Source organism: Rissa tridactyla, chromosome 8 (genome assembly GCF_028500815.1).
Source record: "Rissa tridactyla isolate bRisTri1 chromosome 8, bRisTri1.patW.cur.20221130, whole genome shotgun sequence".
Taxonomy (NCBI): domain Eukaryota; kingdom Metazoa; phylum Chordata; class Aves; order Charadriiformes; family Laridae; genus Rissa; species Rissa tridactyla.
The window spans coordinates 34,865,137-34,888,691 of NC_071473.1; the positions used below are offsets into that span (position 1 = coordinate 34,865,137).

The 23,555-nt window shown below is 38.9% G+C and overlaps 2 protein-coding genes across 6 annotated transcripts in view; one reads left to right on the forward strand and one right to left on the reverse strand.

Moving 5' to 3' along the window:
* PLPPR5 (phospholipid phosphatase related 5) overlaps window positions 1–23,381 on the forward strand; it is a 93,157-nt gene extending 69,776 nt beyond the window's left edge. The window contains exons 5-6 of one of the 4 annotated variants that reach the window (XM_054211284.1): window positions 17,613–17,690; window positions 22,928–23,381. In XM_054211284.1, the coding sequence (XP_054067259.1) occupies window positions 17,613–17,690; window positions 22,928–22,954 (105 nt within the window). In that variant the 3' untranslated portion in view covers window positions 22,955–23,381. The remainder of the gene's footprint in view (window positions 1–17,612; window positions 17,691–22,927) is intronic. The other 3 variants (XM_054211279.1, XM_054211280.1, XM_054211283.1) reach the window with 3 other exon arrangements.
* SNX7 (sorting nexin 7) overlaps window positions 12,233–23,555 on the reverse strand; it is a 30,577-nt gene continuing 19,254 nt past the window's right edge. Inside the window, exons 8-9 of one of the 2 annotated variants that reach the window (XM_054211276.1) lie at window positions 20,764–20,916; window positions 12,233–12,641 (exon numbers count right to left, since the gene is read on the reverse strand). In XM_054211276.1, the coding sequence (XP_054067251.1) occupies window positions 12,561–12,641; window positions 20,764–20,916 (234 nt within the window). In that variant the 3' untranslated portion in view covers window positions 12,233–12,560. The remainder of the gene's footprint in view (window positions 12,642–20,763; window positions 20,917–23,555) is intronic. The other variant, XM_054211277.1, reaches the window with a different exon arrangement.

The following is a 23,555-nucleotide window of genomic DNA, read 5'->3' on the forward strand; positions in this document are numbered from 1 at the left end:
GATTGCCCCCCAACCCTCCTTTTCCAATTTGGTCAGGGACTTCAGCAGCAATTATATGACTTAATGTTAATTTAATGCTAAATGGGGAATATTAAGCAGTAAATGATTGAACTTTTAATGAGCAATTAAATTAAAAGCAGCCTCCTCACTGCAAGAGAAATGTCATTGAGAACAAACTTTATAACTGACAGTATTTTGCAAACAGCTTTACCGCATTTTATAGGTGACACTTTTCTGGGGCCTAGTCCCGAGTTTGCGATGACTACTTGCTCCTACTACAAACATGAGTAGTTTGCATCCCTAGGACATACCCAAAATATATGTGCAGAGGTAAATATTAATTGCAATGTAGTAGCAAGTAGAAGTCCCAACTTCAGAGCAGAAACTGCTGTGTTAGGTGCTTTATCAACAAAACTGAACCATTCCCCAGCCTGGAAAGCCGCCAATCTAAGGAATTGCAATATTTACATAGATGCTTACACAAATGCATGGAAAAAATAACCATGTTACTACTATAATTTGGTGTCATTATTTATTTATGGCACCAATTTTCTCACCGAAGAAGCCAAATTAGCCGAGAAAGTACTGCCACCTGTTAATAAGGCACAGAAATGAGCTGGAAGCTGAGGATACAAGGTATGGGTTTGTGCAAGGATCTTCCCTTGTGGATCTCATTAACAGAGGGATTTATAGTTTGCAACGCTTGCTTGGAAATGGCTGTTCCCCTGATGAGGGCAGACAGTGACTGCAAACCCAGCTGCTGGCAGGTGGGGAACTGGACACAGGACCTGCTGATCCCGCCAGATTTTAGACTCCTGGAAGCCCAGCCCCTCACTCCCCAAAGTGTGGCATCCCTCATCCAAGCACAGTACCCATACCCTTGTTGCCATTAGTGGCTGAAAAATATGTGGGTGAATATAAGTGAAGCCCCTTGTTTGCATCCCTTCGCTCCAGAATCGATGCTGACCTCTTGCTGCTGCCAGCGTCCATGCTGAAAGGGAAAGTCCCCGCACCCTTGTTGCTCTTAGCATCAGCGTTGTCTCTTTCAGGCTTCCTGAAGGCTGGCTGTGTAATGCATATGTACAACATTTCACTTTTAAGGGACTTGTCCCCTGGGGTAACCTGTGCTGTTTGATGGTGCCGAGGAGCAAAGGGAGTGTCTGGATGAAGACAGCACAGGCAGCCCATCGGCTCCTTGAACAAGCAGCGAGCTCCCTGTAGATAGCACTCTCACTGATGAATGAGTTTGTTTTGACTGCTGACTCTCATGTCCTTCCTTTCCAAATAGTCTAAAAATATGCACTTACATGATGGGCGTTATTTTTTCTATGTTGGAACTTCTAAGCTAACATTGAGGAGTGTTTTCAGGAAGCCAGTTACAAGTGGGGACGTTTTCAGCAGGTGCACCAAACACTGGATCAGAAGAGCTTCCATCAGGGCACAGCTGGATGGAAGTGTTAAATCATTGCCACTTGGGTTTTTGGTTGCACCTCTGAACAATACAGACCAAGAATTATTTGCAAAAATTGTTCAGCAACACATTCAAATAATGAATATTTCAAGTAAATCATTTTAGGCCAAACTTGAATAGGAAAAGAGGCAAAATAGTTTATAAATTATTCATGCAGCTTTAGCACTAATGTAATAAATATAACATGGTGTCGGAGGGAAATGAAGAATTTTAAAATGAAGAAAGAAATTAACTATGAAGGAGAAGCACCTGAAAATTGGAGAAGGCGAATACACAGATTTGAGATATGTGAATAATAATGAAGTGACTAATGGGAGAAAATAAAAAGGGTGACAACGTCGAATCACTTTGAGAGGCAAAATACTCTTCTTCTTTAGTTCTTTCTCTACAAAGAATATATAAACTTCTCAAATATCTTCAGCTCTGTTTAAAAACAAAACAAAGAAAACAGAAGACGACCCTCTAGAGTTAGCCAGGTGGGAACATACCTAAATGTAGCCAAAGGGAATTACATGATCAGAAGTACTGATTTTCAAAAGAGCAGTAACATTTGGAGAAAAATAGCATTTTGAATATCAAATAATGTGTTGCTTTTATTTTGCAAAGTGACCACCAACTTAGTATTGAATTGGGACAATAGGATTGTATATTTTTAAAGGACAAAATCTATAAGGCTTCTGTTGTGCTTGGGGTAGGCACATTCAGCAGAATTAGCTGCTGTGCCATTAAGCATGTCTGAGTGGTCAGTCAGCTCCGCTCTGACATACTGCATGAAGTAGCAGTGTCATTAATTCTTTGCTGTTTTCCTCAGGTGTAGTGTGTACAGGTTGTCACTAGTCTCTTCGTTTTAACATTTGAAAAATTAATACTTTTTTAATCTTATTTTTGTGTGTGAGAGGGAGTTAACCTTTTTTTTCCCCTTACAAACCCTTTCCTATTTATCTTCCTTTTCAACAGTAAATAGAAAATGGGAAAGAAGAGAGGAAACAGGTTAAAAAAGCCCAACATATTCCAAACAGATTTTGAAAAAACTAATTTTCTAAAAGTGGAAACGGACATATATTACACATTTTTTCCCCATTGACAGTGGACTTGGGCTTCTTTTAACCTCAGGAATAACATATTAAAATGAAATGTTTTACGTTTGCCATTTCCGTAAATGTCTCATTTACAAAATCTGTCATGGGCACACCAGTCTCCTCCTCATTGGACATTTACCAGCCTTGGCATATCAATCCATCTTTTGCACATCTGCTCAGAAAATGTAATTAGTTATACCCATATGCTGCAGAAGTACATGATAAAACTTAAGAAGCAGAAAAGGCCAAGAGACTTGACAGCGTTTCTCCTTCCTACTATGTATATTTTGTTGAAGACTTAGAAAAGTGAGAAGCTTTTCTTGCCCTCTGCCACAGGGTGGGGATGTCACTGTGTCCTAAGCAACTTCAAGAGATTAGGTAAAGGCAATTTATAGTTTATTGTAATACTTCTTGTTCTATTCATTAGAGAACAATCATTTATACCATAAAAAGATGTAATATTCCCCAAATAGACATACCTTCTTTCCCTGGTCATTAACATACTTATGAACTTGTCCTTGCAAAGTAATAATAAATAAGACAGACAGGGATCCTCATCTGAAGTCTTGTGATATGGGAGACCCAGATGAGAAGCTCTTGCTACACAAAATGACACGTCTAGCAAATACGGAAACTCTAAGCTTGTTGACCAGCTTTTTGACAGCCGTGCTCGATTTTGCTGGCAAGTGGCAAAGGAGAGAAGGACTACAGTCCAAAACCGAGTTATGCCTCAGCAACCAAAAGTTGGTTCAGTGGCATCTTCATGCCACTTTGGCTTGTGAGTAGAGCTGTTCCGTGTTAACTAATGATCAGCCCCTGCATTCAGTGGCCATTTCTCTGCAAAAGGGCCAAGCAGAGGGCTGGTCTCACTCCCTTGGACTTCACTTAGCCACAGGATCCTCTAACTTTGCTTTTTTCACTAGGCAGCATTAACTATCTTGCATTCATATTAGGCCTTTCTTTCTTATGATACCATAGTTTAAAGCTGGAATAGACCTGTCATAACTATGATTTATCCATTAATCCTGGCAAAGTTAACCCCAACGGATGAAATATGCTCCAGATACACAATAGATCCAGCTCCACGGCAAGGACTTTGCAGCTGTTTTCCAAATTCCAACATCAGTTTAGTTTTTTCGTGGATGGTACATTATCAACCTCAGTTGGTGGCATGTTTAAAACCCAAGATTACAATTCAATTCACAAGGGATTTGAGCTTACAACAGGGCCTCACCATCACGGTGTGCAGCAGAAGCCACTGGCCACTTGTTAAATTACATGGTACAAAAAAAAAAATCTGAAAATGCTGAATTCTGTCAACTCTGTTTTCTTGTTTTCTTACTGAAATCCAAAACAATGTGTCACTGTTCATTATCTGAACTAATTAATGGTGATTCAGCATTACAGAAACACCATTTTAAGTTCATCTCTGACACACCACATTTAGTTGTGTGTATGTTGTTTAATGGCTGTACATTTTTCTTTAAAAAAAAGCCAAAACCAACTTTCAAATTATTAGCATTCTTTTACTTCAGTAGGGGGTTCAAAATCAAAGCTGCTGTACCTTCATCCTCCTACTTTTCTTTTAGGGTTAATTTGGAAAAAAGAAAAGCTCTTCTAATTATAGAGATTTAGCTTTCTTCATAAACTGGCTATTTTAAGATCTGATTACAAGATCACAATATGAAACATCATTCAAAAACAGTGTGAATTGATTACATCCTTCTGAAGAACACGTAGCAGTAGAATATGCATTTGTAGCTGTTACAGTGCCCTATAATTAAGGCTTTATTACTTCCCCTCTAAACACATGTTGCTGCTGCTGGAGAACAGCTGAGATACTTAAGATGAGACAATGGAAAATGCCCCCTCCAAAAAAAAAAAAAATCACCCCCAACCTTTTAGAAACAAATGTCAGAAACATTGTGGTCACTACCAAATATAAAAGTAAAGTCAAGATACTGATTATATTTTTCTGCTCCAGTTTCTTTTAAATGAGCATATTTTCCCCAAATTCTATTAATAATTTGAATGTTGCTTAATTGGGAGATGTTGTATTAGAAGAGCTGAGCACAGTCTTTGGTCTTTTCATTCATTTCCATGGATTCTGGATCACAGCATAATGATGGGGTGGTCAGCAATCACATCGGGAATATTCACGTGTCCCAGAATAAAGGAACAGACCAAAAAACAAGAGGCACCATAAAAATACATTTGCATGGTTAGAATTACTCAGGGTACTCAATTCTGCTCTGAACTGATCTCAGATTTTTGGAAAAACTAAAATTAATACTGAAACGTTCCTTGCACTGAGCTGCTCTCCACACTCAAGTGAGCTAAACGTCAGCTGCCAGCTTTGTGGGCACATGGCCGTGCCGTGTGACGCTGTGCTCGACATTTTATGGAGTTACACATGTGTTCCTCCATCCTTCCTATCAAATAGCTGTACCACAAATAATGAATTAGAACAATCTAACAACTGGATCTGTGTTATTGGAGAGGGACTCCCAAGGAACATCTTGACAGCCATGCAGTTTATTTGTTCTGAATAAATACTTTTGATAAATGAGATGACATATTAAAAAGCAGATATGAAATAATATTGTTTTCCATAAAGGTCATCCATGAGACAAACATTTCTAAGGGCAGATGAACATATATAGCAGTAACGTTCATCAGCTTTGTCAAGTTGCAGACAATGACTTTCTGAGCAGCGCAGCCAGAATTCCCATAGCAACCCTTACAAACTTCAGACGCAACACACATCCGGTGTAGGTAGCAAGCCATATAAGGTAGGAACAGGAACATTTTGAGTTAAGGGTTAAAAATGAAGCTAAATATAGTTTAAGTCATGAAAGAAAATATCCTCCTAATTATATCCAGGGTATTTTTTTTCCTTCCATACTATTTTTTGATCTTCTATATTCTAAACTCTATGTATAGACTGCAATCCAAGTGACAGATGACAGTTATCTTTGTACCACTCCCAGAATCTTTTTTGAGTAACAAGACACAGTAGAGTAGCTCCTTTTGCCCCTCGGCATCTCTCTGGGCACTGGGGCAGCGCTGCGGCTGAGAGAACCGGGGTTACCTTTCCCCAGCGCGTCCCTGGCTCCCAGCCCTCCATGCCCTGCTCTTTGCCAGCCCCTCTGTCAGGGGACTGTGTACCCTGTCCTAACGTGGCTGCTAAAACCCTTATTAAACCTGGGTGAGGTGCTCAGTGGGTGAGCAGAAACCAGTGGGGCCCGTAGGATTTGGCTTTGCAGCTCTGATGGAAAGATTTTTTTTTTACCTTGGTTAAAAAAAGGTGGCAAAGGCTTGCTGGTTTGACCCAGTACTGCCTTTATTAAATATTCTGGATAGGGCTGATGCTGGTCTCTACTGAGAGTCTCTCCGCTTCAGGAAAAACACAGAAATGAAGAAAAGGCTAATACAAAAAAAAAAGTTCTAGGTTCAGTCTTCAGCAGAAGTGTATTTCTTAATTCGCTGTAGCCATATGTGACAAAATGAGGCACAACTGTATTTGTATGATATTTTTAAATTCTTTTAACAATTGATGTGCCATAGTGTACAATCATCATCACAGAAGATTATAAATTAGTTGCTTTTTCTGCTTTTGTGCTTGTCCTTTTATATTTCTCCATTGTTTTTCTTCCCCACAGTGAGATGGTAACAAAATACATGCAATCACAGGAATAAAGTAACATGCTGGAAGGCACCAATGAATATTGAACAACTTACTTTAATATGTTAAGCTGTCATAATTAATTCGCTTATAAAATATGTACTGTCCTGTCAGTGAATGAATATATAATCTCCAAAGAGCTATTCTCACTTAGCTATTTTCTCTCAAACCCAATTACAAATACTTCTCTAACCTTGCTTTAGCCTTACTTTTATGTCAGCAGAGTATCTGCCAGGCTTTTTTGTTTATTGCAAAAGGTATTGCTGGTGGACAAAAGTAGGAGAGGATGTACTGAATTCCTATAATAGTTTTTCCCTTCATAGAATTACTTTCAGTTTTCACTTTATAGACTCATAGAATACTTTTTAGGTTGAAAGGGACCCTCATAAACTTACCTCTTTTGCTTTTATTAGGTAGAAACTTTGGACTCTTGTACCGTGTATACTGAGGTATGAAGCAGTAAAAATAGATGAAAAAGCATTAGTGGTTCTGAAACTTCCATGAGCTGCTGCTCCTTTAGGTAGCCCCTGCCAGCCTTAAGGGCTCAGTACCAGCTTTGTGGGGCCCAAAGCAATTCTTACAGGCTCCTGGGCAGAAGGTGCAGATCTTCAGGGCGACTCTGGCTTTGTCTTGTAACCCAACAGCCAAATAATGCAGCATCGGCGTGAAAAAAAACAGTGCCCCACTTGGAAGTAAGGAGCTTTGTGACAGCTGTACATGTATGGAGCTTCTTGCTTGGCTCTCATTTTACATCCAATTTTTTTACCTCCTGGTGAAAGCTTAATTTATTATTTAAATGAACACAATTCCAGAGTACAAATAAAACCACAAACATCCGATTTTCTTTTCATTTGCAAAAGAGCCTGTTGAGATGCTTTACTTTTGTAAAAAAAAATAAATCACATTATAACATTGCAACCACTTATTTTTTGATTAAAGGAGTTAATTCAAAAAGGCAATTCAGTTGCTCTTCAAGCTGACAAAGTGTTATAACAATTACTTGAAGAACAGTGAATCTTCCCCACACTGTGTAACCAACCATACCTTGATTCCAAGGAATTTTCTTAGCTTGGCTTTGACAGTTAATGGCTTACTGGCAACTCTTGGTTAATTATTAATACAGACATAATAATGCTTTTTCCATTACTAACCTTCTAAGCAATACAGTTATAAAAGGAATTATTCCTGCTGAAAACTCAGTGTCATGTCACAGTCTAGATCAAAAATTTTAAACCTCAAAGTATGGCTTTTTGCCTGTAGGAAAACTATTACAATGTTTTTTGATCATTTTTCTGATTATATTTTAAACAAGGACATCCTTTTACATTTCTGCATTGCTTTAATTGTGTATCTTACGTAAACCAGGATGTACCTTCCCTTTTCAGGTCCCCAAAACCTCCCAAATCCACTGAGAGTTTGTGGCTGTCCCTTGCAGGTTCGGATGAACTGTTGCCTCTCTGTTCCTCCCAGCAGGGCTGAGCCCCTGCCGGCGGTGGGGCTGCACCCGAACATCAGTGCAGCTTGGAAAAGCAGCACAGTACGTTTCTTGAAGGAGTTTGAGGTTCAGTTTGTTGGCCAACATTTCTTTTAATCACTCTAGATTCACTATCTGCCTTTGTGGGACTGAATAGATAAGGCTTTTCGCTCTCCAAGATGATGGCAGGGCTGGTGTCAAGGCAACAACAAGCCAATCAACAGTTCATGACTGGGTCACACAGCAAAAGCTTCAAAGCTGTGCACCTTGCTGTCCAGGTGCTTTCTGCTAAGGCTGTACAATTTGATCCTCTAGTCACTCGAGTCAGCCCCACCAGCTACCAGGCAGGAGCTCCTCCATTTGTCAGAAAAGGTTTATTTAGCCATTTTGTTTGAGTAAACTTAAACCATATCAGAGGAGCCTATTACATACACCTCTGCCCTTGTCCATTCTTCACTAAGCTGCAAGGGACTGTTTGTGCAATAGGGTGATAGGCAATATTGAAGTGTGAGTTGGGCATATGAAAGGAACCTCCTTCATATTCCTCCTAGCCTGCAGAGTCCTGCTGGAAGGTTGGTTTCATGATTAATTTATGCCAGCATTATCCTTATTTTAGTGACGCTATCAGTGAAATTCTGCCCATAGCAATTAGGCAAATGAATGAATTTCAATATATAAAGCCCAAATCTTTTTGAAAAGTCACTATTTTGGGTACAGGCTGACGGCAGCAGGGGCCAGCAGCTCTTTTTTTCTGCCCATATTTATTTCCTTTTTCTCTGGACATGCATCTTGCCAAAGATCACTCGAAGCTTGTCAAGCAACGGAGTCTGCACCAGGCAACCATTTAAAATTGTTCAGTGCTTAGAGCCACCGATGCCTTACCCATATAAGCCATCTCTGTTTTACCTTTATTACCAGCAGTTTGCACTGGTGGCAGCTCCCCTCTTAGGTAGCTGAGAAGCTTTTTGTTCTTTGTATGTGTTTTCAGTCTAACGAGAGAGAGAAAGGCATTGTTTACAGGCCCTAGGTATGAACCACTCACGTGTAAAGAGGCAGCATGATCTCAGCAACTGACCTTTTCTTCTGTCTTGGGATTGTTTCCTCTTTATGGTCAAGACACAGATGCCAATGACTAAACCTTGCAGCCCCGCACACTGCGCAATCCCAGCACTGTCTGAGGAAGCTGGTTGTGGTCAGCCAGGAGTCAGGGTTTGCACACTGAACTCTGGGCGAAAAAGGAGGCCTCTTTCCTTTCTGTTAAATATTTATTTCATTTGTGCTTTCCAAGTACCTGTACATAAATTCAGAATGCTGTAATGGGCATTTTGAAAGTATTTGACCATTAACTCGCGATTACCTGCCAGTGGTGCCATCTCTGATGCTGGGCAGAAAAGGCATCACTGCAAAAAATGGAGTTGTTGGGCCAGGAAAAAACACGCTCGGTCACGTTGTCGCTGGCTGCCCGAGGGTGCTGATAAGCTGTGCCAGTTCTGTGTTCCACAAGTGGTGATTATCTAGCTAGGAAACTGCAGGTGCAGTTTGAATTTTCTATTTTACAATAAAATACTAATGCTGGTTTTAAAGTGATCTCACATAAATTTGAGAGCAAAACCCACACAGAACTGGATGGGAAAGTTTCTACCGTTCAGAGCTGTTGTTTCATGCTGTCTGCAGACAGACACGCTAAACCATCACACCATTTTTACACTGGTTTCTTTTCTTGAAGATCTCATTTGCCTTTTAAGTGTTTAATTAATTTCAATCTGCATAAGGACGTCGAGGCCTCCAGACAGAAGCTTTTAGCTATAGGTGCCTGAAAGTTGAATTCCTAGTCAGACTTCTGGCACTTCAGAAGTCACTTACAGTGGCTGGGCTCTAGCAAGGTGTACAAAGCTATCTGAAAATAGCAGAAAGAAAATCCAGTAAGTATAGGCAGATTGATTTTGAGTAATCGAATAGTTTAAGCACTTTCTAAGCATTAGCCTAAGGAAGGTGAGACTCCATAAAAATAAAAATCTTTGGAAATAGGTCTAAATATACAATAGACTATAAAATTGTAAGTTTCGGAAATATTTGCACGACACAAAAAGGACAATGTTTGATTGTACTTAACAATAGACCTTGGTTTTGCATTATGATACTGCTACTAGAAAATCAGAAAAATGACAACATGGCCCTATATATCTGACTACTAAAGTCTTTCCCCCCGTAAGTTATAGTTAGTTATAGCTAAAGAGGAAAAGAAATTAAAAATAAATCATGAACATAATGAACCACAGCCTGTGTTTTTACTAAGGATGCAAAATCTCTGATGGTGCATCTGATTTCCAAATGCCTCAGAGAGCAGCTTTCTGCTCCCGCAGAACATACAGGTAAAATCAATGCAATGCACATCGGCATTGCCCATCTCAGCTACCCAGACACTACCTTTTCTTACAGGAGCCTAAATTAGAGTCATGGTATTTAATTTTTGGTTACCCTTAAACATTCATATCCTTCCAGGTAAGCCTGTTCAAGCTCAATTTCTTGAATTTTCGCTTATCTGGTATACAGAGTGTTACTGCAGCCTGTTTTTTTGGAATCCTGTTTGTAGGACTGTACGCTGCTGAGAGATTAGGAGCTAGAAACAGCAGACAAAATTCAGTATTAATAAATGCAAATTAATGCTCACTGGGGAAAAGCCACTTCTAGATATACACACTGATGGAAATTAAATTATTTAGTAACCTTCAGAATAGCTCTTAATGTTAGCGGACAGTTCTATAGAATGGCAGCTCAGCATTCAGTGGTACTTTAAAAAATAAATTTGGAATTAGTGGGAAAGAATGATGAAAAGAATCAAAGCATGATTATTGCAAAATGTACATTTCTGGTGTGCCGGCATTTTGAACACCAGTTGCAGCAGAACTAGAAAATATACAACGATGAGCACAGATGTGAAATGCCTTTTGTACAAGATGATATTAAGCTACGGCTTTTCCTCTGGGAAAAGAGGCAGCGCTTGGAAGACACACTAGAGGTTTGTAAATTCTTGAGTGGCACAGGGAAGACAAATAGGAAACAATTTTTCATCTCTTCTCACAATTTAAGAGGCAGAGGGCATTACCTGAAATTATTGGGTAGCTGGTTTAGGAAATCACAAAATAAATTGATTTGTGCTGCAAATTAAATTGTGGAATCCGTTGATATACAGCATGGTAAATCCTAAAAGTTTAAGATAGAAAAAAAAGAAAAGAAAGCAGAGGAAAAGGCATTAAGAGCTATTAAGCACATTGACAGAATCTCTGATGTAAAAAAAGAATCAGCAGGAAGGATACAGTGGGAAAAGAGCAGAGTCCAGGCACATTGTTCTTCCATGCCTCCTGCGGGCATCCGCTGCCAGCACTGCTGGACACGAGACTGTGCGGCACCCTCGGCACCACCCCACCTTCCTCCTCACACGGACCCGCTCGCCTCTCATCTGCGAGTTGCCCACGCTGGGAGTGATGCATGCTTCGTGCAGTGTTTAAGAAGCATCCTAACTGCTATTTTATAGCTAAAAAAAAAAAAAAAAAAAAAAAAGCTGAGCTTTCATTAATACTTCACAGGGGCAGCATGAGAGCGGTCATCTTTGCATTGCTGAAAAGGCCGTGCTGGTATTCCAGGCCTCTCTTGCAATCTAAATTTCTTAAGATCAAAGACACAAAATGACTCATCCAGCTTGGAGAGGTCCACAGCCACCCAAGCGCAGTCGTGTGCTCAGGAACCGACCCCCCGCAGCCATTAGGTGACTGACGAGGGCGAGCTCACAGAATGCCACCACAGAAGGTGAAGGTGACGGCTGAAGCCCTGCTGTTCTGCAAGGCCAGCTCTCCCCGATTCCTGCACCTCATTCTTTCCACATTCATACACAGGCTTGCTCAGACCGTAACTACCAGGGGGAACAACTGCAGGAAACTGCAGAATGACAGACCTTTTGGGTGGAATAATTCAATGACTGGAACACTTTAATGCATATTGCATGAGTGAATCAGCTAATCATTTTAATGCAAAACTCTCTTTCTTATCCCTTTCTCTTCCACACTGGCTGTCCAAAAAGGGAGGAAATTAAGGATTATGGGAAGGTCAGCCATGGGAGTAAAAGTTTGATCCTGCAAACTCCAAATGGAAGCTCTTGTGTTGGCAGGATCAGTGCTGCAACTAACATTGTATCATTGTAGAAAGTCTGCTTCATGAACTGCCACTTTTTCTTTATCCTTTAAAAAATGTCAAATCGAAGATGTTTAATAGAACTGTAAATATTGCAAACTGAATTAACAGTACTTTAAAGCAGTATTAATCTCATAGAACATTTTCAGCATCTTTCTGTACCATGTTGCCATCGGGTGACTAGCACAATCTTTTAAAATAATACTAAAGAGCTCCTTGAAGACTACAGTAGGTAATTTTACAAGCACAGGAAATTACTCAAAAAAGAGAATATAACAAGCACGCTAAAATACCAAAATACTTCTTAAAGACTAGGACACAGAATGAAGACAAGCTTTCCTTATTAAACTTTTTATTAAAATGGAGCTATTTTTACATATTTAAAATACTTTATATCCAAATTATGCAATATTTATGAAAACAATTGTATGCAAACACTTGGCATAAAAATATGTAAAATCACAGCTAAGCAATATAAAGCAATATATAGCATGTTCCAAAATGGATTTCAGGACTAGAATACCTGAGTTTTCAATAAGCTGGTTTCCTGCATTTCACTGATTTTTAACAGTTAAATTTAATAATGTATCTGATCTTGTGTAAAGCACTTCTTTGGCTGGGAGAAAATGCATGGAAAAGGCAGAGATCGAGCAGAGATATTACTCAAGGCCTGTCTTCAGAATCTTCTTCCACATGAAGATCCACTCTTTGAGATGCTAGGAAGGACTCCCATGTTGCAAGGCACTTAAAAAAAAAAACAGATACACATATAAATATAGCAGAAAGATTTCTGTAAAACTGACACCCAAGGAGAAAAAGAAGAAAAAAAAAAAAGCAGAATACGTATGCATTGTCACAAGCTGCTTTTGTGGGACTATGGTAAGAGCAAAATGTGGTTTCCTAGGCAGCTCAGTGATATGCAGAATGTTAGCCAACATGCTGAGTGAGCTGTAAAGGTCACTTTTACATTATGACAAGCACACACTGTGAGCATCGTAATTGTATGTGTTAGCGTGGAAGATGCTAACATTAATTATGCTCTTCTTTGATCTCTCCCTTTAGTTACAGGCAAAGATTTCTTCCAAATAGAAAGCTCACTGTCAGGCACAGTTCCCTTGTAATCTCTGTGGATTCCTACTGTATACCCAATTTTCCTTCCAAGTTAAATTTAAACAGGTTTTTTTAAACACACAGAGAATTCATTTTTCACTAGTAATGGGAAAAAAATGGGACCAGAAAGACAGGGAGGGGGGGTGGGGTGGGGAAACTGTCATCCTTACAACATTTGTCTCCTCACAGAAAAATGTATTTATAATTGTACAAACTAATGTTTTTATTTGAAGCACCAAGACTGTAGGCAGTAAAATGACAAAAAAAAAATAATCCCCAAATGACTTCGATTTAATTTGGCTTAAATGAGTGTTGACAGCTTGGCAAACCATTATAAAGCATAGATTAGTGTTGAGAGTCATGGCAAGGCTATCACCAGGTAACCTGTGGTGTGCTGATGCATGCTACCCAAAGTACCAGCTTTCTGCTCTTTCAAGTCTGTCATTAGAACAGGGCAGGCAAACTCATGCAATAATTTTATTGTTTTGATGCTATTGAAAAAATAGAAAATAGAAATAGAAATGTTCTAATAAAATTTTAACTTATACACTCATACCTATTGCTCTTGACAATGGAGCTTATTTACCACTTACTGTACGCATTTTTTTTTCATGAAGAATCTGAAATATTCACCATAAATAAGTCTTCTGAAATTTCTCAGGAAATATCTTCTTTTATATTAAAACCTGGACAGCGTGCTCCATTTATCTGAACTTTGAATTAAAACAATACCCTGAAAATGGCATCATTTCCTAAGTGAAAACTTTTGCCATAAGCTATTCAAGCCACAGGAATTTGCTCAGCCCAGCTACAATGAAGTATCTAGCATCCATCTGTCATTGCTTAGGAGACATGGAAAATATGCTGGCATTCATGCTGCTTGAACTTACAGCCACCTAGCTCTGTCTTATTAGACATTTCTAGTGAATGACTTCAAAACTCTGCCATTAAATATGTAGATTTAATCCTACTACATTAAAGAGCCTAGGTCCTGGTGTTATTGCATGTCTATGTGCAAGCAGACGAGTGGGAGGATCTGATAGTCATGAATAATGTTAAAGTATAAGCTCAAGGAGCAAAATGAAGGAGACACAGGATGACCAGAGTTGTGGGAATCCATGATGACACAAGGACACAGAACCAGGGATACCCATAAAATTATGGGCGACAAAAGTAACAAGAAACAGCAAACAAAAGTCAGCGGTGATTATGTCTCTGAAGACATGAAAAAGTAGAAGACGTGGGTCTGCAAAATAATGTGAGACGTTAAAACAGCCGACTGACCTAAGAGATCACAAAGAAAAAGGTATGCAGGAGCTTATTTCTGCATAGCTTTTTGGTCATTATCAGGCACGTTAGAGACTGTTCCTGTTCATATATTGTACCCTGGACTATGGAAACCACAAATCTACTCCCCAGCCTTTCTTTTCTGATCTTGCTGACAAAATCCCCAACTTGCTTCTGCTGCTTTTGCACATAACAACATTATGCTGCTGTTCAGAGCACATCCAAGGTTTGAATTACTGTGAAAAGAGAGAAACAGGATAAGATTCACATGGAAATCTGCTTTCTCCATTGACTTTTTGGAGAAATGTTGTTTTGAAATGGTCAATATAAAATGGGGGAGAAACAGTGAAAACAGTGTTATCATGAACAGTAATCTATAAGTGTTCCAAACATGGTCTTTTTGATCTTTTGTATAAAGCCTTTAAAGTTTGATTATTAGATTCTCCCCTACTTCATGTGACACTGTGGCAGCTGGATCTATCTGAGATGCTTGAGCTGGAGGGTGGCTTCTTGGTTTTAAAATGTCAGTGAGGCAGCTTCTAGCAGTGTGTCTTCACTGCGGCGCTCAGACTCAGATTTCCGTTTGCGAGAGCCCAGCCTGGATTACCACCCTGGAAAGCTGCAAGGCACATCTGTTTTCCTAGGCTTTTGCTAGGTGTGGGACAAATGATCACTGTTGCTTGAAAAGTCTTTGGTTGGCAATGACTGACTTTTTTTTTTTTCTGAACCAGAGTTTAATTTATACCATGTAACTCCATGTTTTGTAATTCTGTAATTTCAGTAATGAGAATTAAAATACATATATCAGCACTGGGTGGAATGTAAAAATGGCTGTTATCTTTGCAACACTGAGCCAAACTGCACGTGTTAAAATGCAGTCACAGTATGTCACTTAACCAGATAGATACAATCTATTGAAGTCTCTCCAAAGATGCAAAGCATTTTTTTCAGTTACACAAGTTCTTCAGTTTTTAATTTATCCTCCTTTATATAACCAAAACACATTTTCCAAAATGTAAGAGCAATGGTGGCTCATTTCACTGTCAGACATCACAGTGCCGCTACAGCTGACAAGTTTTATAATTAACCATACCAAAACAAAACTAGGTCTCTGTGCCTTAGGCTCAAGCTTTTTATATTGTGAAGCATGAACTGCATAAACGACATTTCGTTAGTGATGTATACTTCAACAGTCTTAGAGAATGATTTTACTTCATTCTCCAGGGAGGTTGAAAACAGAGATCTAAACAGAGGATCAGCAGCTTTCACAAAGGAGACAGAAAGGGGCAAAAAAAGAAAACCCAAACCCAGGAAATTAAATGTGCATGCACAGGATTGAAATTCATAATCCAATTACTTGGAAAAGCCTGGCGGAAGACATAAAGCCTAAATACACAAAATGAAATAGCAAGAGCTTAAATAAGGCTACTTTACCTAAAATATTCTGATTACTACTGCAGGTCACACATCTATTCTGCAACATCATTTTTAGAAAAAACAGCAAAAAGGATGTCATAGAGTACAATTGTATATCTAACTAAAAAGGAGATATAAAAATAGAATGTGTAGTAGGGATGATAACAGCAGCAGTGTGTCACATGGCCATGCGTGTTTCTGTTCCAGTTCCCTGTTTTCATGGTTGATACCTTAAAAATATCATTTATGATGGCATTTTCTGGAGTAGAATCTGAAAATGAAGTCTTGTGTGTGTCTGAGAGAGAGACAAAAAATACTTTCATAGTTTCTGGGTGCAAGGAAACAAAACTGGAGTGCATAGAAATAGTGATTCCCACTGGAAAAAAAAATGTCTTCCTAGAAGTATTTAAAAGAAATTTTTATGTCTGAAGCAAATGAGGGTTCAAAGTTGGATCCTGGCTTTGAAGCAACACGCACAAACTCGCTGAGCCATGTGGGATCTTCTGAAAATCACATGAAGTTTGGAGCTAAATTCCCAGGCTAAGGTAGGATGTGCTCAACATCCATGAGCAGCTAAATTTTGCTGTGCAACCAAATGACTCGTTATATGCATCGCTACAGAGGCCTCTAGGGCCAACAACAAATCTCCTCTGTTTTCCTACAGCTAGTACTAGGTAGAGAGGTACATAAGGGCTTTGGAGTTAGAGGGAAGTTGCTGTAATGGGGAAGGGGAATTGTTTTGCCCTAACAGATCTTTCTGGATCAATTTGTGCCTGTACAACAATGTAGGTCACAGAAATAAACTAAATTATTCTTGAAATAGTTAAGAAAATCAGGAAATTATTTCTGTTTTTGGAAAAGAGTAAGCTGTGTCAATACCAACAAGAATCTCGCTATATCAAAGATAACTTTAGCTTTTTATCTGATTAAGCTGCAAAGGTTTAACAGGATTAGTTTGACATGAGAAAAATAAAATTAGAAGCTACGCTTTAAAACAAAGGCTCATCCATGCGTAAGAAAAAACATGTTCTTTCAATGCTAAAACTAATTAAATATCATCCTACATTATGAAAAATCCCCAGTCTTCCTGCATTTACTAGGCTGCCTCATGAGCAGTGGAAAACCAAACTCTGATATATTTGATGGATTTATAATGTGTAACTAGTCTTTGGATTAGCTGCAAAATCTAGCTACTTATTCCAGTGGTTTTTCGAATATAACAGGTTAACCAAGTTCTTTGCTGAGAAAACTTAAAGTGCTTCTTTTTCTTTTATGCTGTTAATATCCTAGAGACTACCGTAAACACAAAAACAAAAAATCTGTAAATGTTTAATTGCTCTTTGAAGCCAGAGTTCAACATTGCCTGGTTTGGTTTTGCTAATTTGCACCAGGAACACTTCAGACACGCTAGCTAAATAATACTAACACCACCACCACCAATACCTTTGTATCTTGTTTTGGTTTTAGTAATGCTGCATCGTTAGGGCTCTGCAGAATATCTACACCTAACAATGAAAATACTTCTGGTGATAATCAGCTTTCCCAGCTGATGGGCAGGTTGTGATTTCAGCTGTTTGGCAGATACTTCTGGACTAAGGGCTGCTGTTTCAGACAACAGTGACACACCTCAGGCATGGGGAAAAAGAGTAAAATAAATGGTATGGTGTTAACACGTACTTCACTCAAGAACTTTTACCTGTAAGGCAAACAAACTGATGCTATTTGCTTCAGAAATAGGAGTAAAGTTCTGAATGTTTAAAAATTAAAACCTTTTCATATAGTTTCAGTAAATCCTCCCTATTTTAGCAATGCACTCATGGTCATTATTAATACAGTATGTTATTGGCTTTAAACCTTTGTGGAATACAAAGAGACTTAAGCATGTACTCAACTCTTTTCCAGAAGCAAAGTGAAGGAAGTAGAGAAGTCTGTGAACTCTTGAGACCAGCTACAGGAATGCCAAATGATTGCTCAGTCATGGTAACTCTTGGCTACTAAATGACATTATATGTAAATGTATCATAACATAGCTTGTACATTATCACAGGAAAGCCTTCATTCTCATAGGTCTGCATAGGAGCACCCTGTAAATTTGCAACACTGGGCTTTAATTAGTGTCTTCGTTACCACAGCATTGAGAGACACAAAGAGATTGGTGATTCCACAGCTATAGAAACAAAGGAACACTTCTTATTCAATTATATTAAATGTCAGTAAACTGGAAGGCTACAGAAATACCTTTACTTGTTTTAAATTAGTAAATAGGGAGAAATATAATTATAGGTAACACTTTAAAATAGCACTTCATCTAACTTGAACATTAATTCAGATTAAGGGAGTCATACTCTTTTATTCTGCCTAAGTGATGCTTGACAAGTTGACAGCAGAAGCCCTAGGCAATGACAATTGAGGAAAACCCCAAATGTAAGGTCATACTCTTTCCCCATATTGTGACAAAGAGGAAATAACATTTAAGAAATTCTAGTGTACTTTGACCCACTGCTGTGTTGTGCTTGATCACACTGGCTTTAGTTCTATACAGTCTTGAAAAACTGGATTCTCTACTGCAAAAGCTGCCAGAAGACATGAGATGTCTGTCTCTCGTTATTCCGTAGCTCTCAGAAATTTAAGGGACGCAGAGAATGGCGTCACTAGCAGGATCGAGCCCTGCTTAGGTTGTGCACCTGGGAAATCAAGTCAGCAAGACTGGGGAATAATGAGGAGCACCATGAGACACTGCTGTAGAGAAGGGAATGGGACACTGCTTGTGGAGAGGCAAGGATAGGAGTTCAACTGGTGGGGGAAAAAAAACTGGGGAAAGGAGGAGAAGCAGGTAGTGACTGAGTTAGAAAGTAGGAGATGATTCCTCATAGGAGGTGGACAGAAGAGCTGGGCAACTTCATTATATCCATGGCATCCATGGTGCCTGGGAGCATGCACAGAACATGCTTGGGGGAAAAATAAAGGCAAGAACTAAGATGAGGGATGCTACAGTAAGAAAATGCTTAGTAAGTATAAAACGGTGCATCAGAAGCATGAATGAGTAATTGAACTTCAGACATGTGAGAGAACATTAATGATGCAAGTAACAACTGAACAGGTGAAAACCACTGTAACAGGCACGGTGTTTGTGCATGAGTTTAATGACTGAGACTCAAACTGTTATCTTTAAGGTAGGATTTTGTTTTCTACTTAAAGCATAAAAATCATATTCTGATTCTCAGGTTTCTGAGATTCCCTTCCTGAAGTTTCACTCCCAAACAGTGAAAGTGGTGCCAGGGCTGGTGCTCCTGCTGTTTTCAGGAGTGCGTTACACACCTGTAGTTTGTAACATAAGGGCCTCTGACAGTAATCACTTCTCCAGTAATTAAACATCAACATTAACTACAGGTCTCAAATAAACATGCGTATTTTAGATCAAAACTCCCAATTTAATATGAATTTTATCAAATTGTCTTGAATGTCGGGATTAAGAGAATGATTTTCTGATAAAACAGAAAAAAATTGGTAAGCCCTCACTTTGCAAAGAAAAACATTCTATGCAGATTTCAATATTCAAGAAAAGCACCAACAAAGAATAATGTCTCAGTATAAACCAATTCCTCCAGTATTTCAGAGGCTATTTAATAAGAACCACTGGCAGTTGCAAAGATAGCTGAACTATTTTCTGCAGTTTGTGACTTAATGATAGTAATTTACTGTACAGTATGAGCTTTGGCGTTCTGAATTAAAATTCTAATTCAGCAAAAAGTATTTCTAGACAGGAAAGAGAACAAAAGAATTATTTTTGTGTTTTAATTTAACTAATCGCTCATTAAGAAAATAGTCCAATATATTTAGCATCGTTTTAACATACGTATTGCTGATATAGAAGTCAGAGATCATCAATAACTGAAGAAAATGTGAGAGGATGCCAAGAGCTTTCTGCCTGATTTCAGAAAATATTTTGATCTTAATATCTAACAACAGATTGTCAATGTCCGTGCATCTCACAGACTGTATGTTAATTAATTAGACTCGATGATCAAGAGCTCTGTCTTTTCAGTTATGTTTTAACAAAATGATTTGTAAAATCAGGACACTGTCATTGGCTCACGGGCAATCCATAAAAAGTTCAAAATACAGAATTGGAAGTTACAGATGTCAACATATATCTGTGAAAATTACTAACTTATGAGTAATAGATGGCTTAGTGTATTCCCATTTTTTTCACAAAATAAGGATAAATTCTTTAAAAGAATTCAAGACATCCAGGATATTTTCAAAATGCGTTCTTCAGTCAACAACGTCTTCCCCATCAAGAAACTTCACAGATGGCTTAACATATTTTGTTATATATTTTCATGTTCTCTTCCTTAGTATGTAGTCCAGTAAAAGGCAGTTCTTACCACGAATATTAACTGCGGCATTTGTGTTGAAAATCAAAATCTAATTTCACCCACTTTTCTTTCTTTCTGAAGTACTGTTTCAATTATAAAAAGATTCAATTTATTAATTGCATACACTTGCAGCATTTGTATTTTTTTTGAAAAGTGCAATAAGCTTTTTATATTGACTTCTCAAAATTGTATTGTTCTTCTTTATCCTTGTGAAGTCTGATTAATTCATAAAAGACAATTCCTTAGAGAAATAACAAGGATTTCCTGAATGCGCTGTCTGAAATGGAGTCACATTTAAATGTTTTGCTCATATGAGATCAAGTTCGAGCTTTCCAGAGGGCTTCTTCATGCAGTAATAGCAAAAGGTTCCCAAACTGAAATATAGCAGCTCACATTGAACCAAAAAACATGTTCCAAATTGCTGTGGTTAGTAAAACAAGAGTGCCCTCTGTCGATGATGAACTCGGGATCAACCACTTGGGCACAAGTAAAATCTGTTTGGCTCGAAATGCGTCAAATTAAGGGTAACTGCCTCCCTCTTCCTGCAAAACCTGATTCTGAAGTTAACACAGGTTTGAACTAAAATGCAAAAATTCCTCTTTAAAGACAACCCATGGACTTCTCCACTGAAATAATCAATGAAAAAAGAACATGGCTATGAGAAAGTGCTTTACCTCTTCATAATAATGGAGATTATTCTCAGCCACATTAGTGAACGTTGATCTCATATCATACTGCATGTTTTGCTTCCACCTGTCCCAATCCGCTTTCAGGGCATTATTGGCACATTCGACTTTGTCTTCAAGTTTCCCAATCTCTTCTGAGAACTAAATATGAATTGTAAATGTTAAAAAATATTAGTAAAGTCACCATTTCAAAAGTGATTGAAATCAAGTGATTGTAGCGCAAACAAACAGATCTGCAGAACCAAGGTTGGTATTTAACTTAGCACAGAAAATAATTTCCCAGGGATCTATCTAAATTTTATTCTTAATTAATAACTTGTTACAGTTTCTGAAATATTAATAACAGAAATTCTAGACCAGAATTAAAGTGTTGCTGAAGATATTTTTATTGACTGAGAATTCACAGACTCTGGCACCTCTTCACTAGCACTTGACAGTAATGCACATAAAAAGGAAAATATAGAGGGCTCTACTGAGGCAGAATCAACTATACAAATTAGATTTGGACGGAAAAGCTGAGAAAGCCCTGACATAACCTTTGATAACCTCAGGAGAAACCAGAATGGGGAGAAGACAGCAGAAATCAAAAGCACAAACCTTCTGATTTCTTGCCTGTCACCTTGCCATCTTTTCTTGTGGAACTGACCTCCGTGTGACCATGTGAGGGAGAGAGAAATACAGATGCAGAGAAAGAAACTAAACCAAGGGACTTCTGCAGAGAAAAAACTCTTTCACAGCGATCCAGGATCAAAAACCTTGAGGGCTACTCTACAGACATAATTTTCTTCTAATTACTGTAGATGCATAAAGTGACTTTTCAGCTAATGGGAATGAGTAAGTGGACAGAGACTCTTTAATGAGTCTTCTAGTCCTCTCAATAATTTTGTTACCTATTGTCATGTGCTAATCAGCTGTGTCAGCTCTGGCTGTCACCCAGTCACAGAATGAGGTGCATCTTCTGCAGCCACAGTGCAAATCCATCTGCTGGGACTGCACAGCGCCTGCCTGCAGCAGGAGGGAGGTCAGGCAGAAACACCACCAATAAGAAACAGCAAGCAGAAATTCATCTCCTTGTCTTGTTTCCATTGCAGCTCGGGTCCCGTACACCTTCCTCTTCTTGTATTCTGCTGTCAGGCAAATAGTTGTTTCCTCAGACAACAGCCCTGTAAATTTGGTATCTCCTCGTGCCCTCTGCAGAGCTGCTGCTGTCATTGATATGAACTTCAGGATCCCAGGATTAACTTCCAGGATTTTCAAGGAATGCTCAGGCTATGGGCCGAATGCAGAGATGCCAAAATTCAGAGCAGGATGTAGAAAGTCTTGATGCGCAGCCTCCAGCTTGAACCATTCAGGGAGGAGGGTGTTCCAGTGCAAGGGCCGGCAGCGCTGCCGCCATCAGATGCCAACTAAGCAGCACTGTCTGAAACCAGGACAGAACCTGAGCCCAGCGCTTAATTCACAAACCACGGATCCCAATTCAGCCTGACGTACTAGAACGCTTCAGCTCTTAAAGTAGCCAAAAACTCCTTTGCTAGTAAAACTGAAAATTTCATCTGAATGGATTTTCTCCACATTCCATGATACACAGATGAATAAACATTTTTAGTTAGACTTGATTTCTACACTGATTTTCCTTGATACATTTATAGATTAATGAAATACTGGTTATTAATCAAGAACAAAATGCAAAATATTATTTCTACTTTACAGAAAAGCTGAAGTCCAATTACCTAGCCAGACCAGTAATCAAATTATGGACAAAGGTGATTTCAACTACCAGCACTGTGTTCAATATGAAAAGGTTAATCCAAAGTTTACATGTGGGGAAATTATCTTCAAAGGAATTAGAGGCAGCTGGATTCGGTATCTTGGGCATGTCCCAAGTTAATCGCCTTTCTTTCAAATACCAAGAATGAATACACACAGAATACAGAAAACAGTGAATATTTTTAGATGATTTGGAGTAGGAAAGGCAGTTGAATCCATTTTCTGCTTTTGCAAGAAAAAAGTCGCCATATGGGAATGAGCCAGGCTACACACGTAAAGAACTTCTCCAACTTAGAAGTCCTGGCAGCAGCAGCTTCCCTTTATCTCGTTCTTCATATCTTTAAGACATTTATTTTACAGTTTGTTTTTGTCTTGCCTTTTCTAGGAACTACGAATTTCTTCCACGGTGTAGTCACAACATGATGTGGACAGGCAGACTCTGTTCTACATCCCTGCCTGGATACGCGCTTTAAACATCACCTCTAAAGCCCAAAAGAAACTGTGTGTTGTATCAAGCCAAGAGCTGGACTAAAGGTCTAAAGACAGCATTAGGCCACACCTCAAGTAGAGAGGTTTAAGATCTACTTTTTCACAACTGAAAAGAAACATAAATGCCACCCTTTTCAGCTGCCATGACAGCAGAAATCAAAGAAGAATGGCTTGCTCTCAACAAAAACATCTACCTAGTCTGTTCCTCATTTACAAGGTGTAAATTGTTACAATTTATCCTGCAAATTAAATATGCTTCCGAATCCATTTTCTTACATTGATCTCGCTTTGGTGTGATAAATTAAATCTCACATCAGTGACCCCCAGAGAAGGACAGCACAGTGCTAATCAGACATCGGACCACGGGACAGGAACATGGGAGCCAGATGCTGCTAGGGCAGGGCGCTACCAGACATGAACAGTGCGACCTGTAGCCAAAGAGCCTTGGCTCAGTAGCCAAATTATCTAGTAAGTCACACAGCCGTTTACACAATCTCACTATGCAAAATAGCCTGAATTTCTAT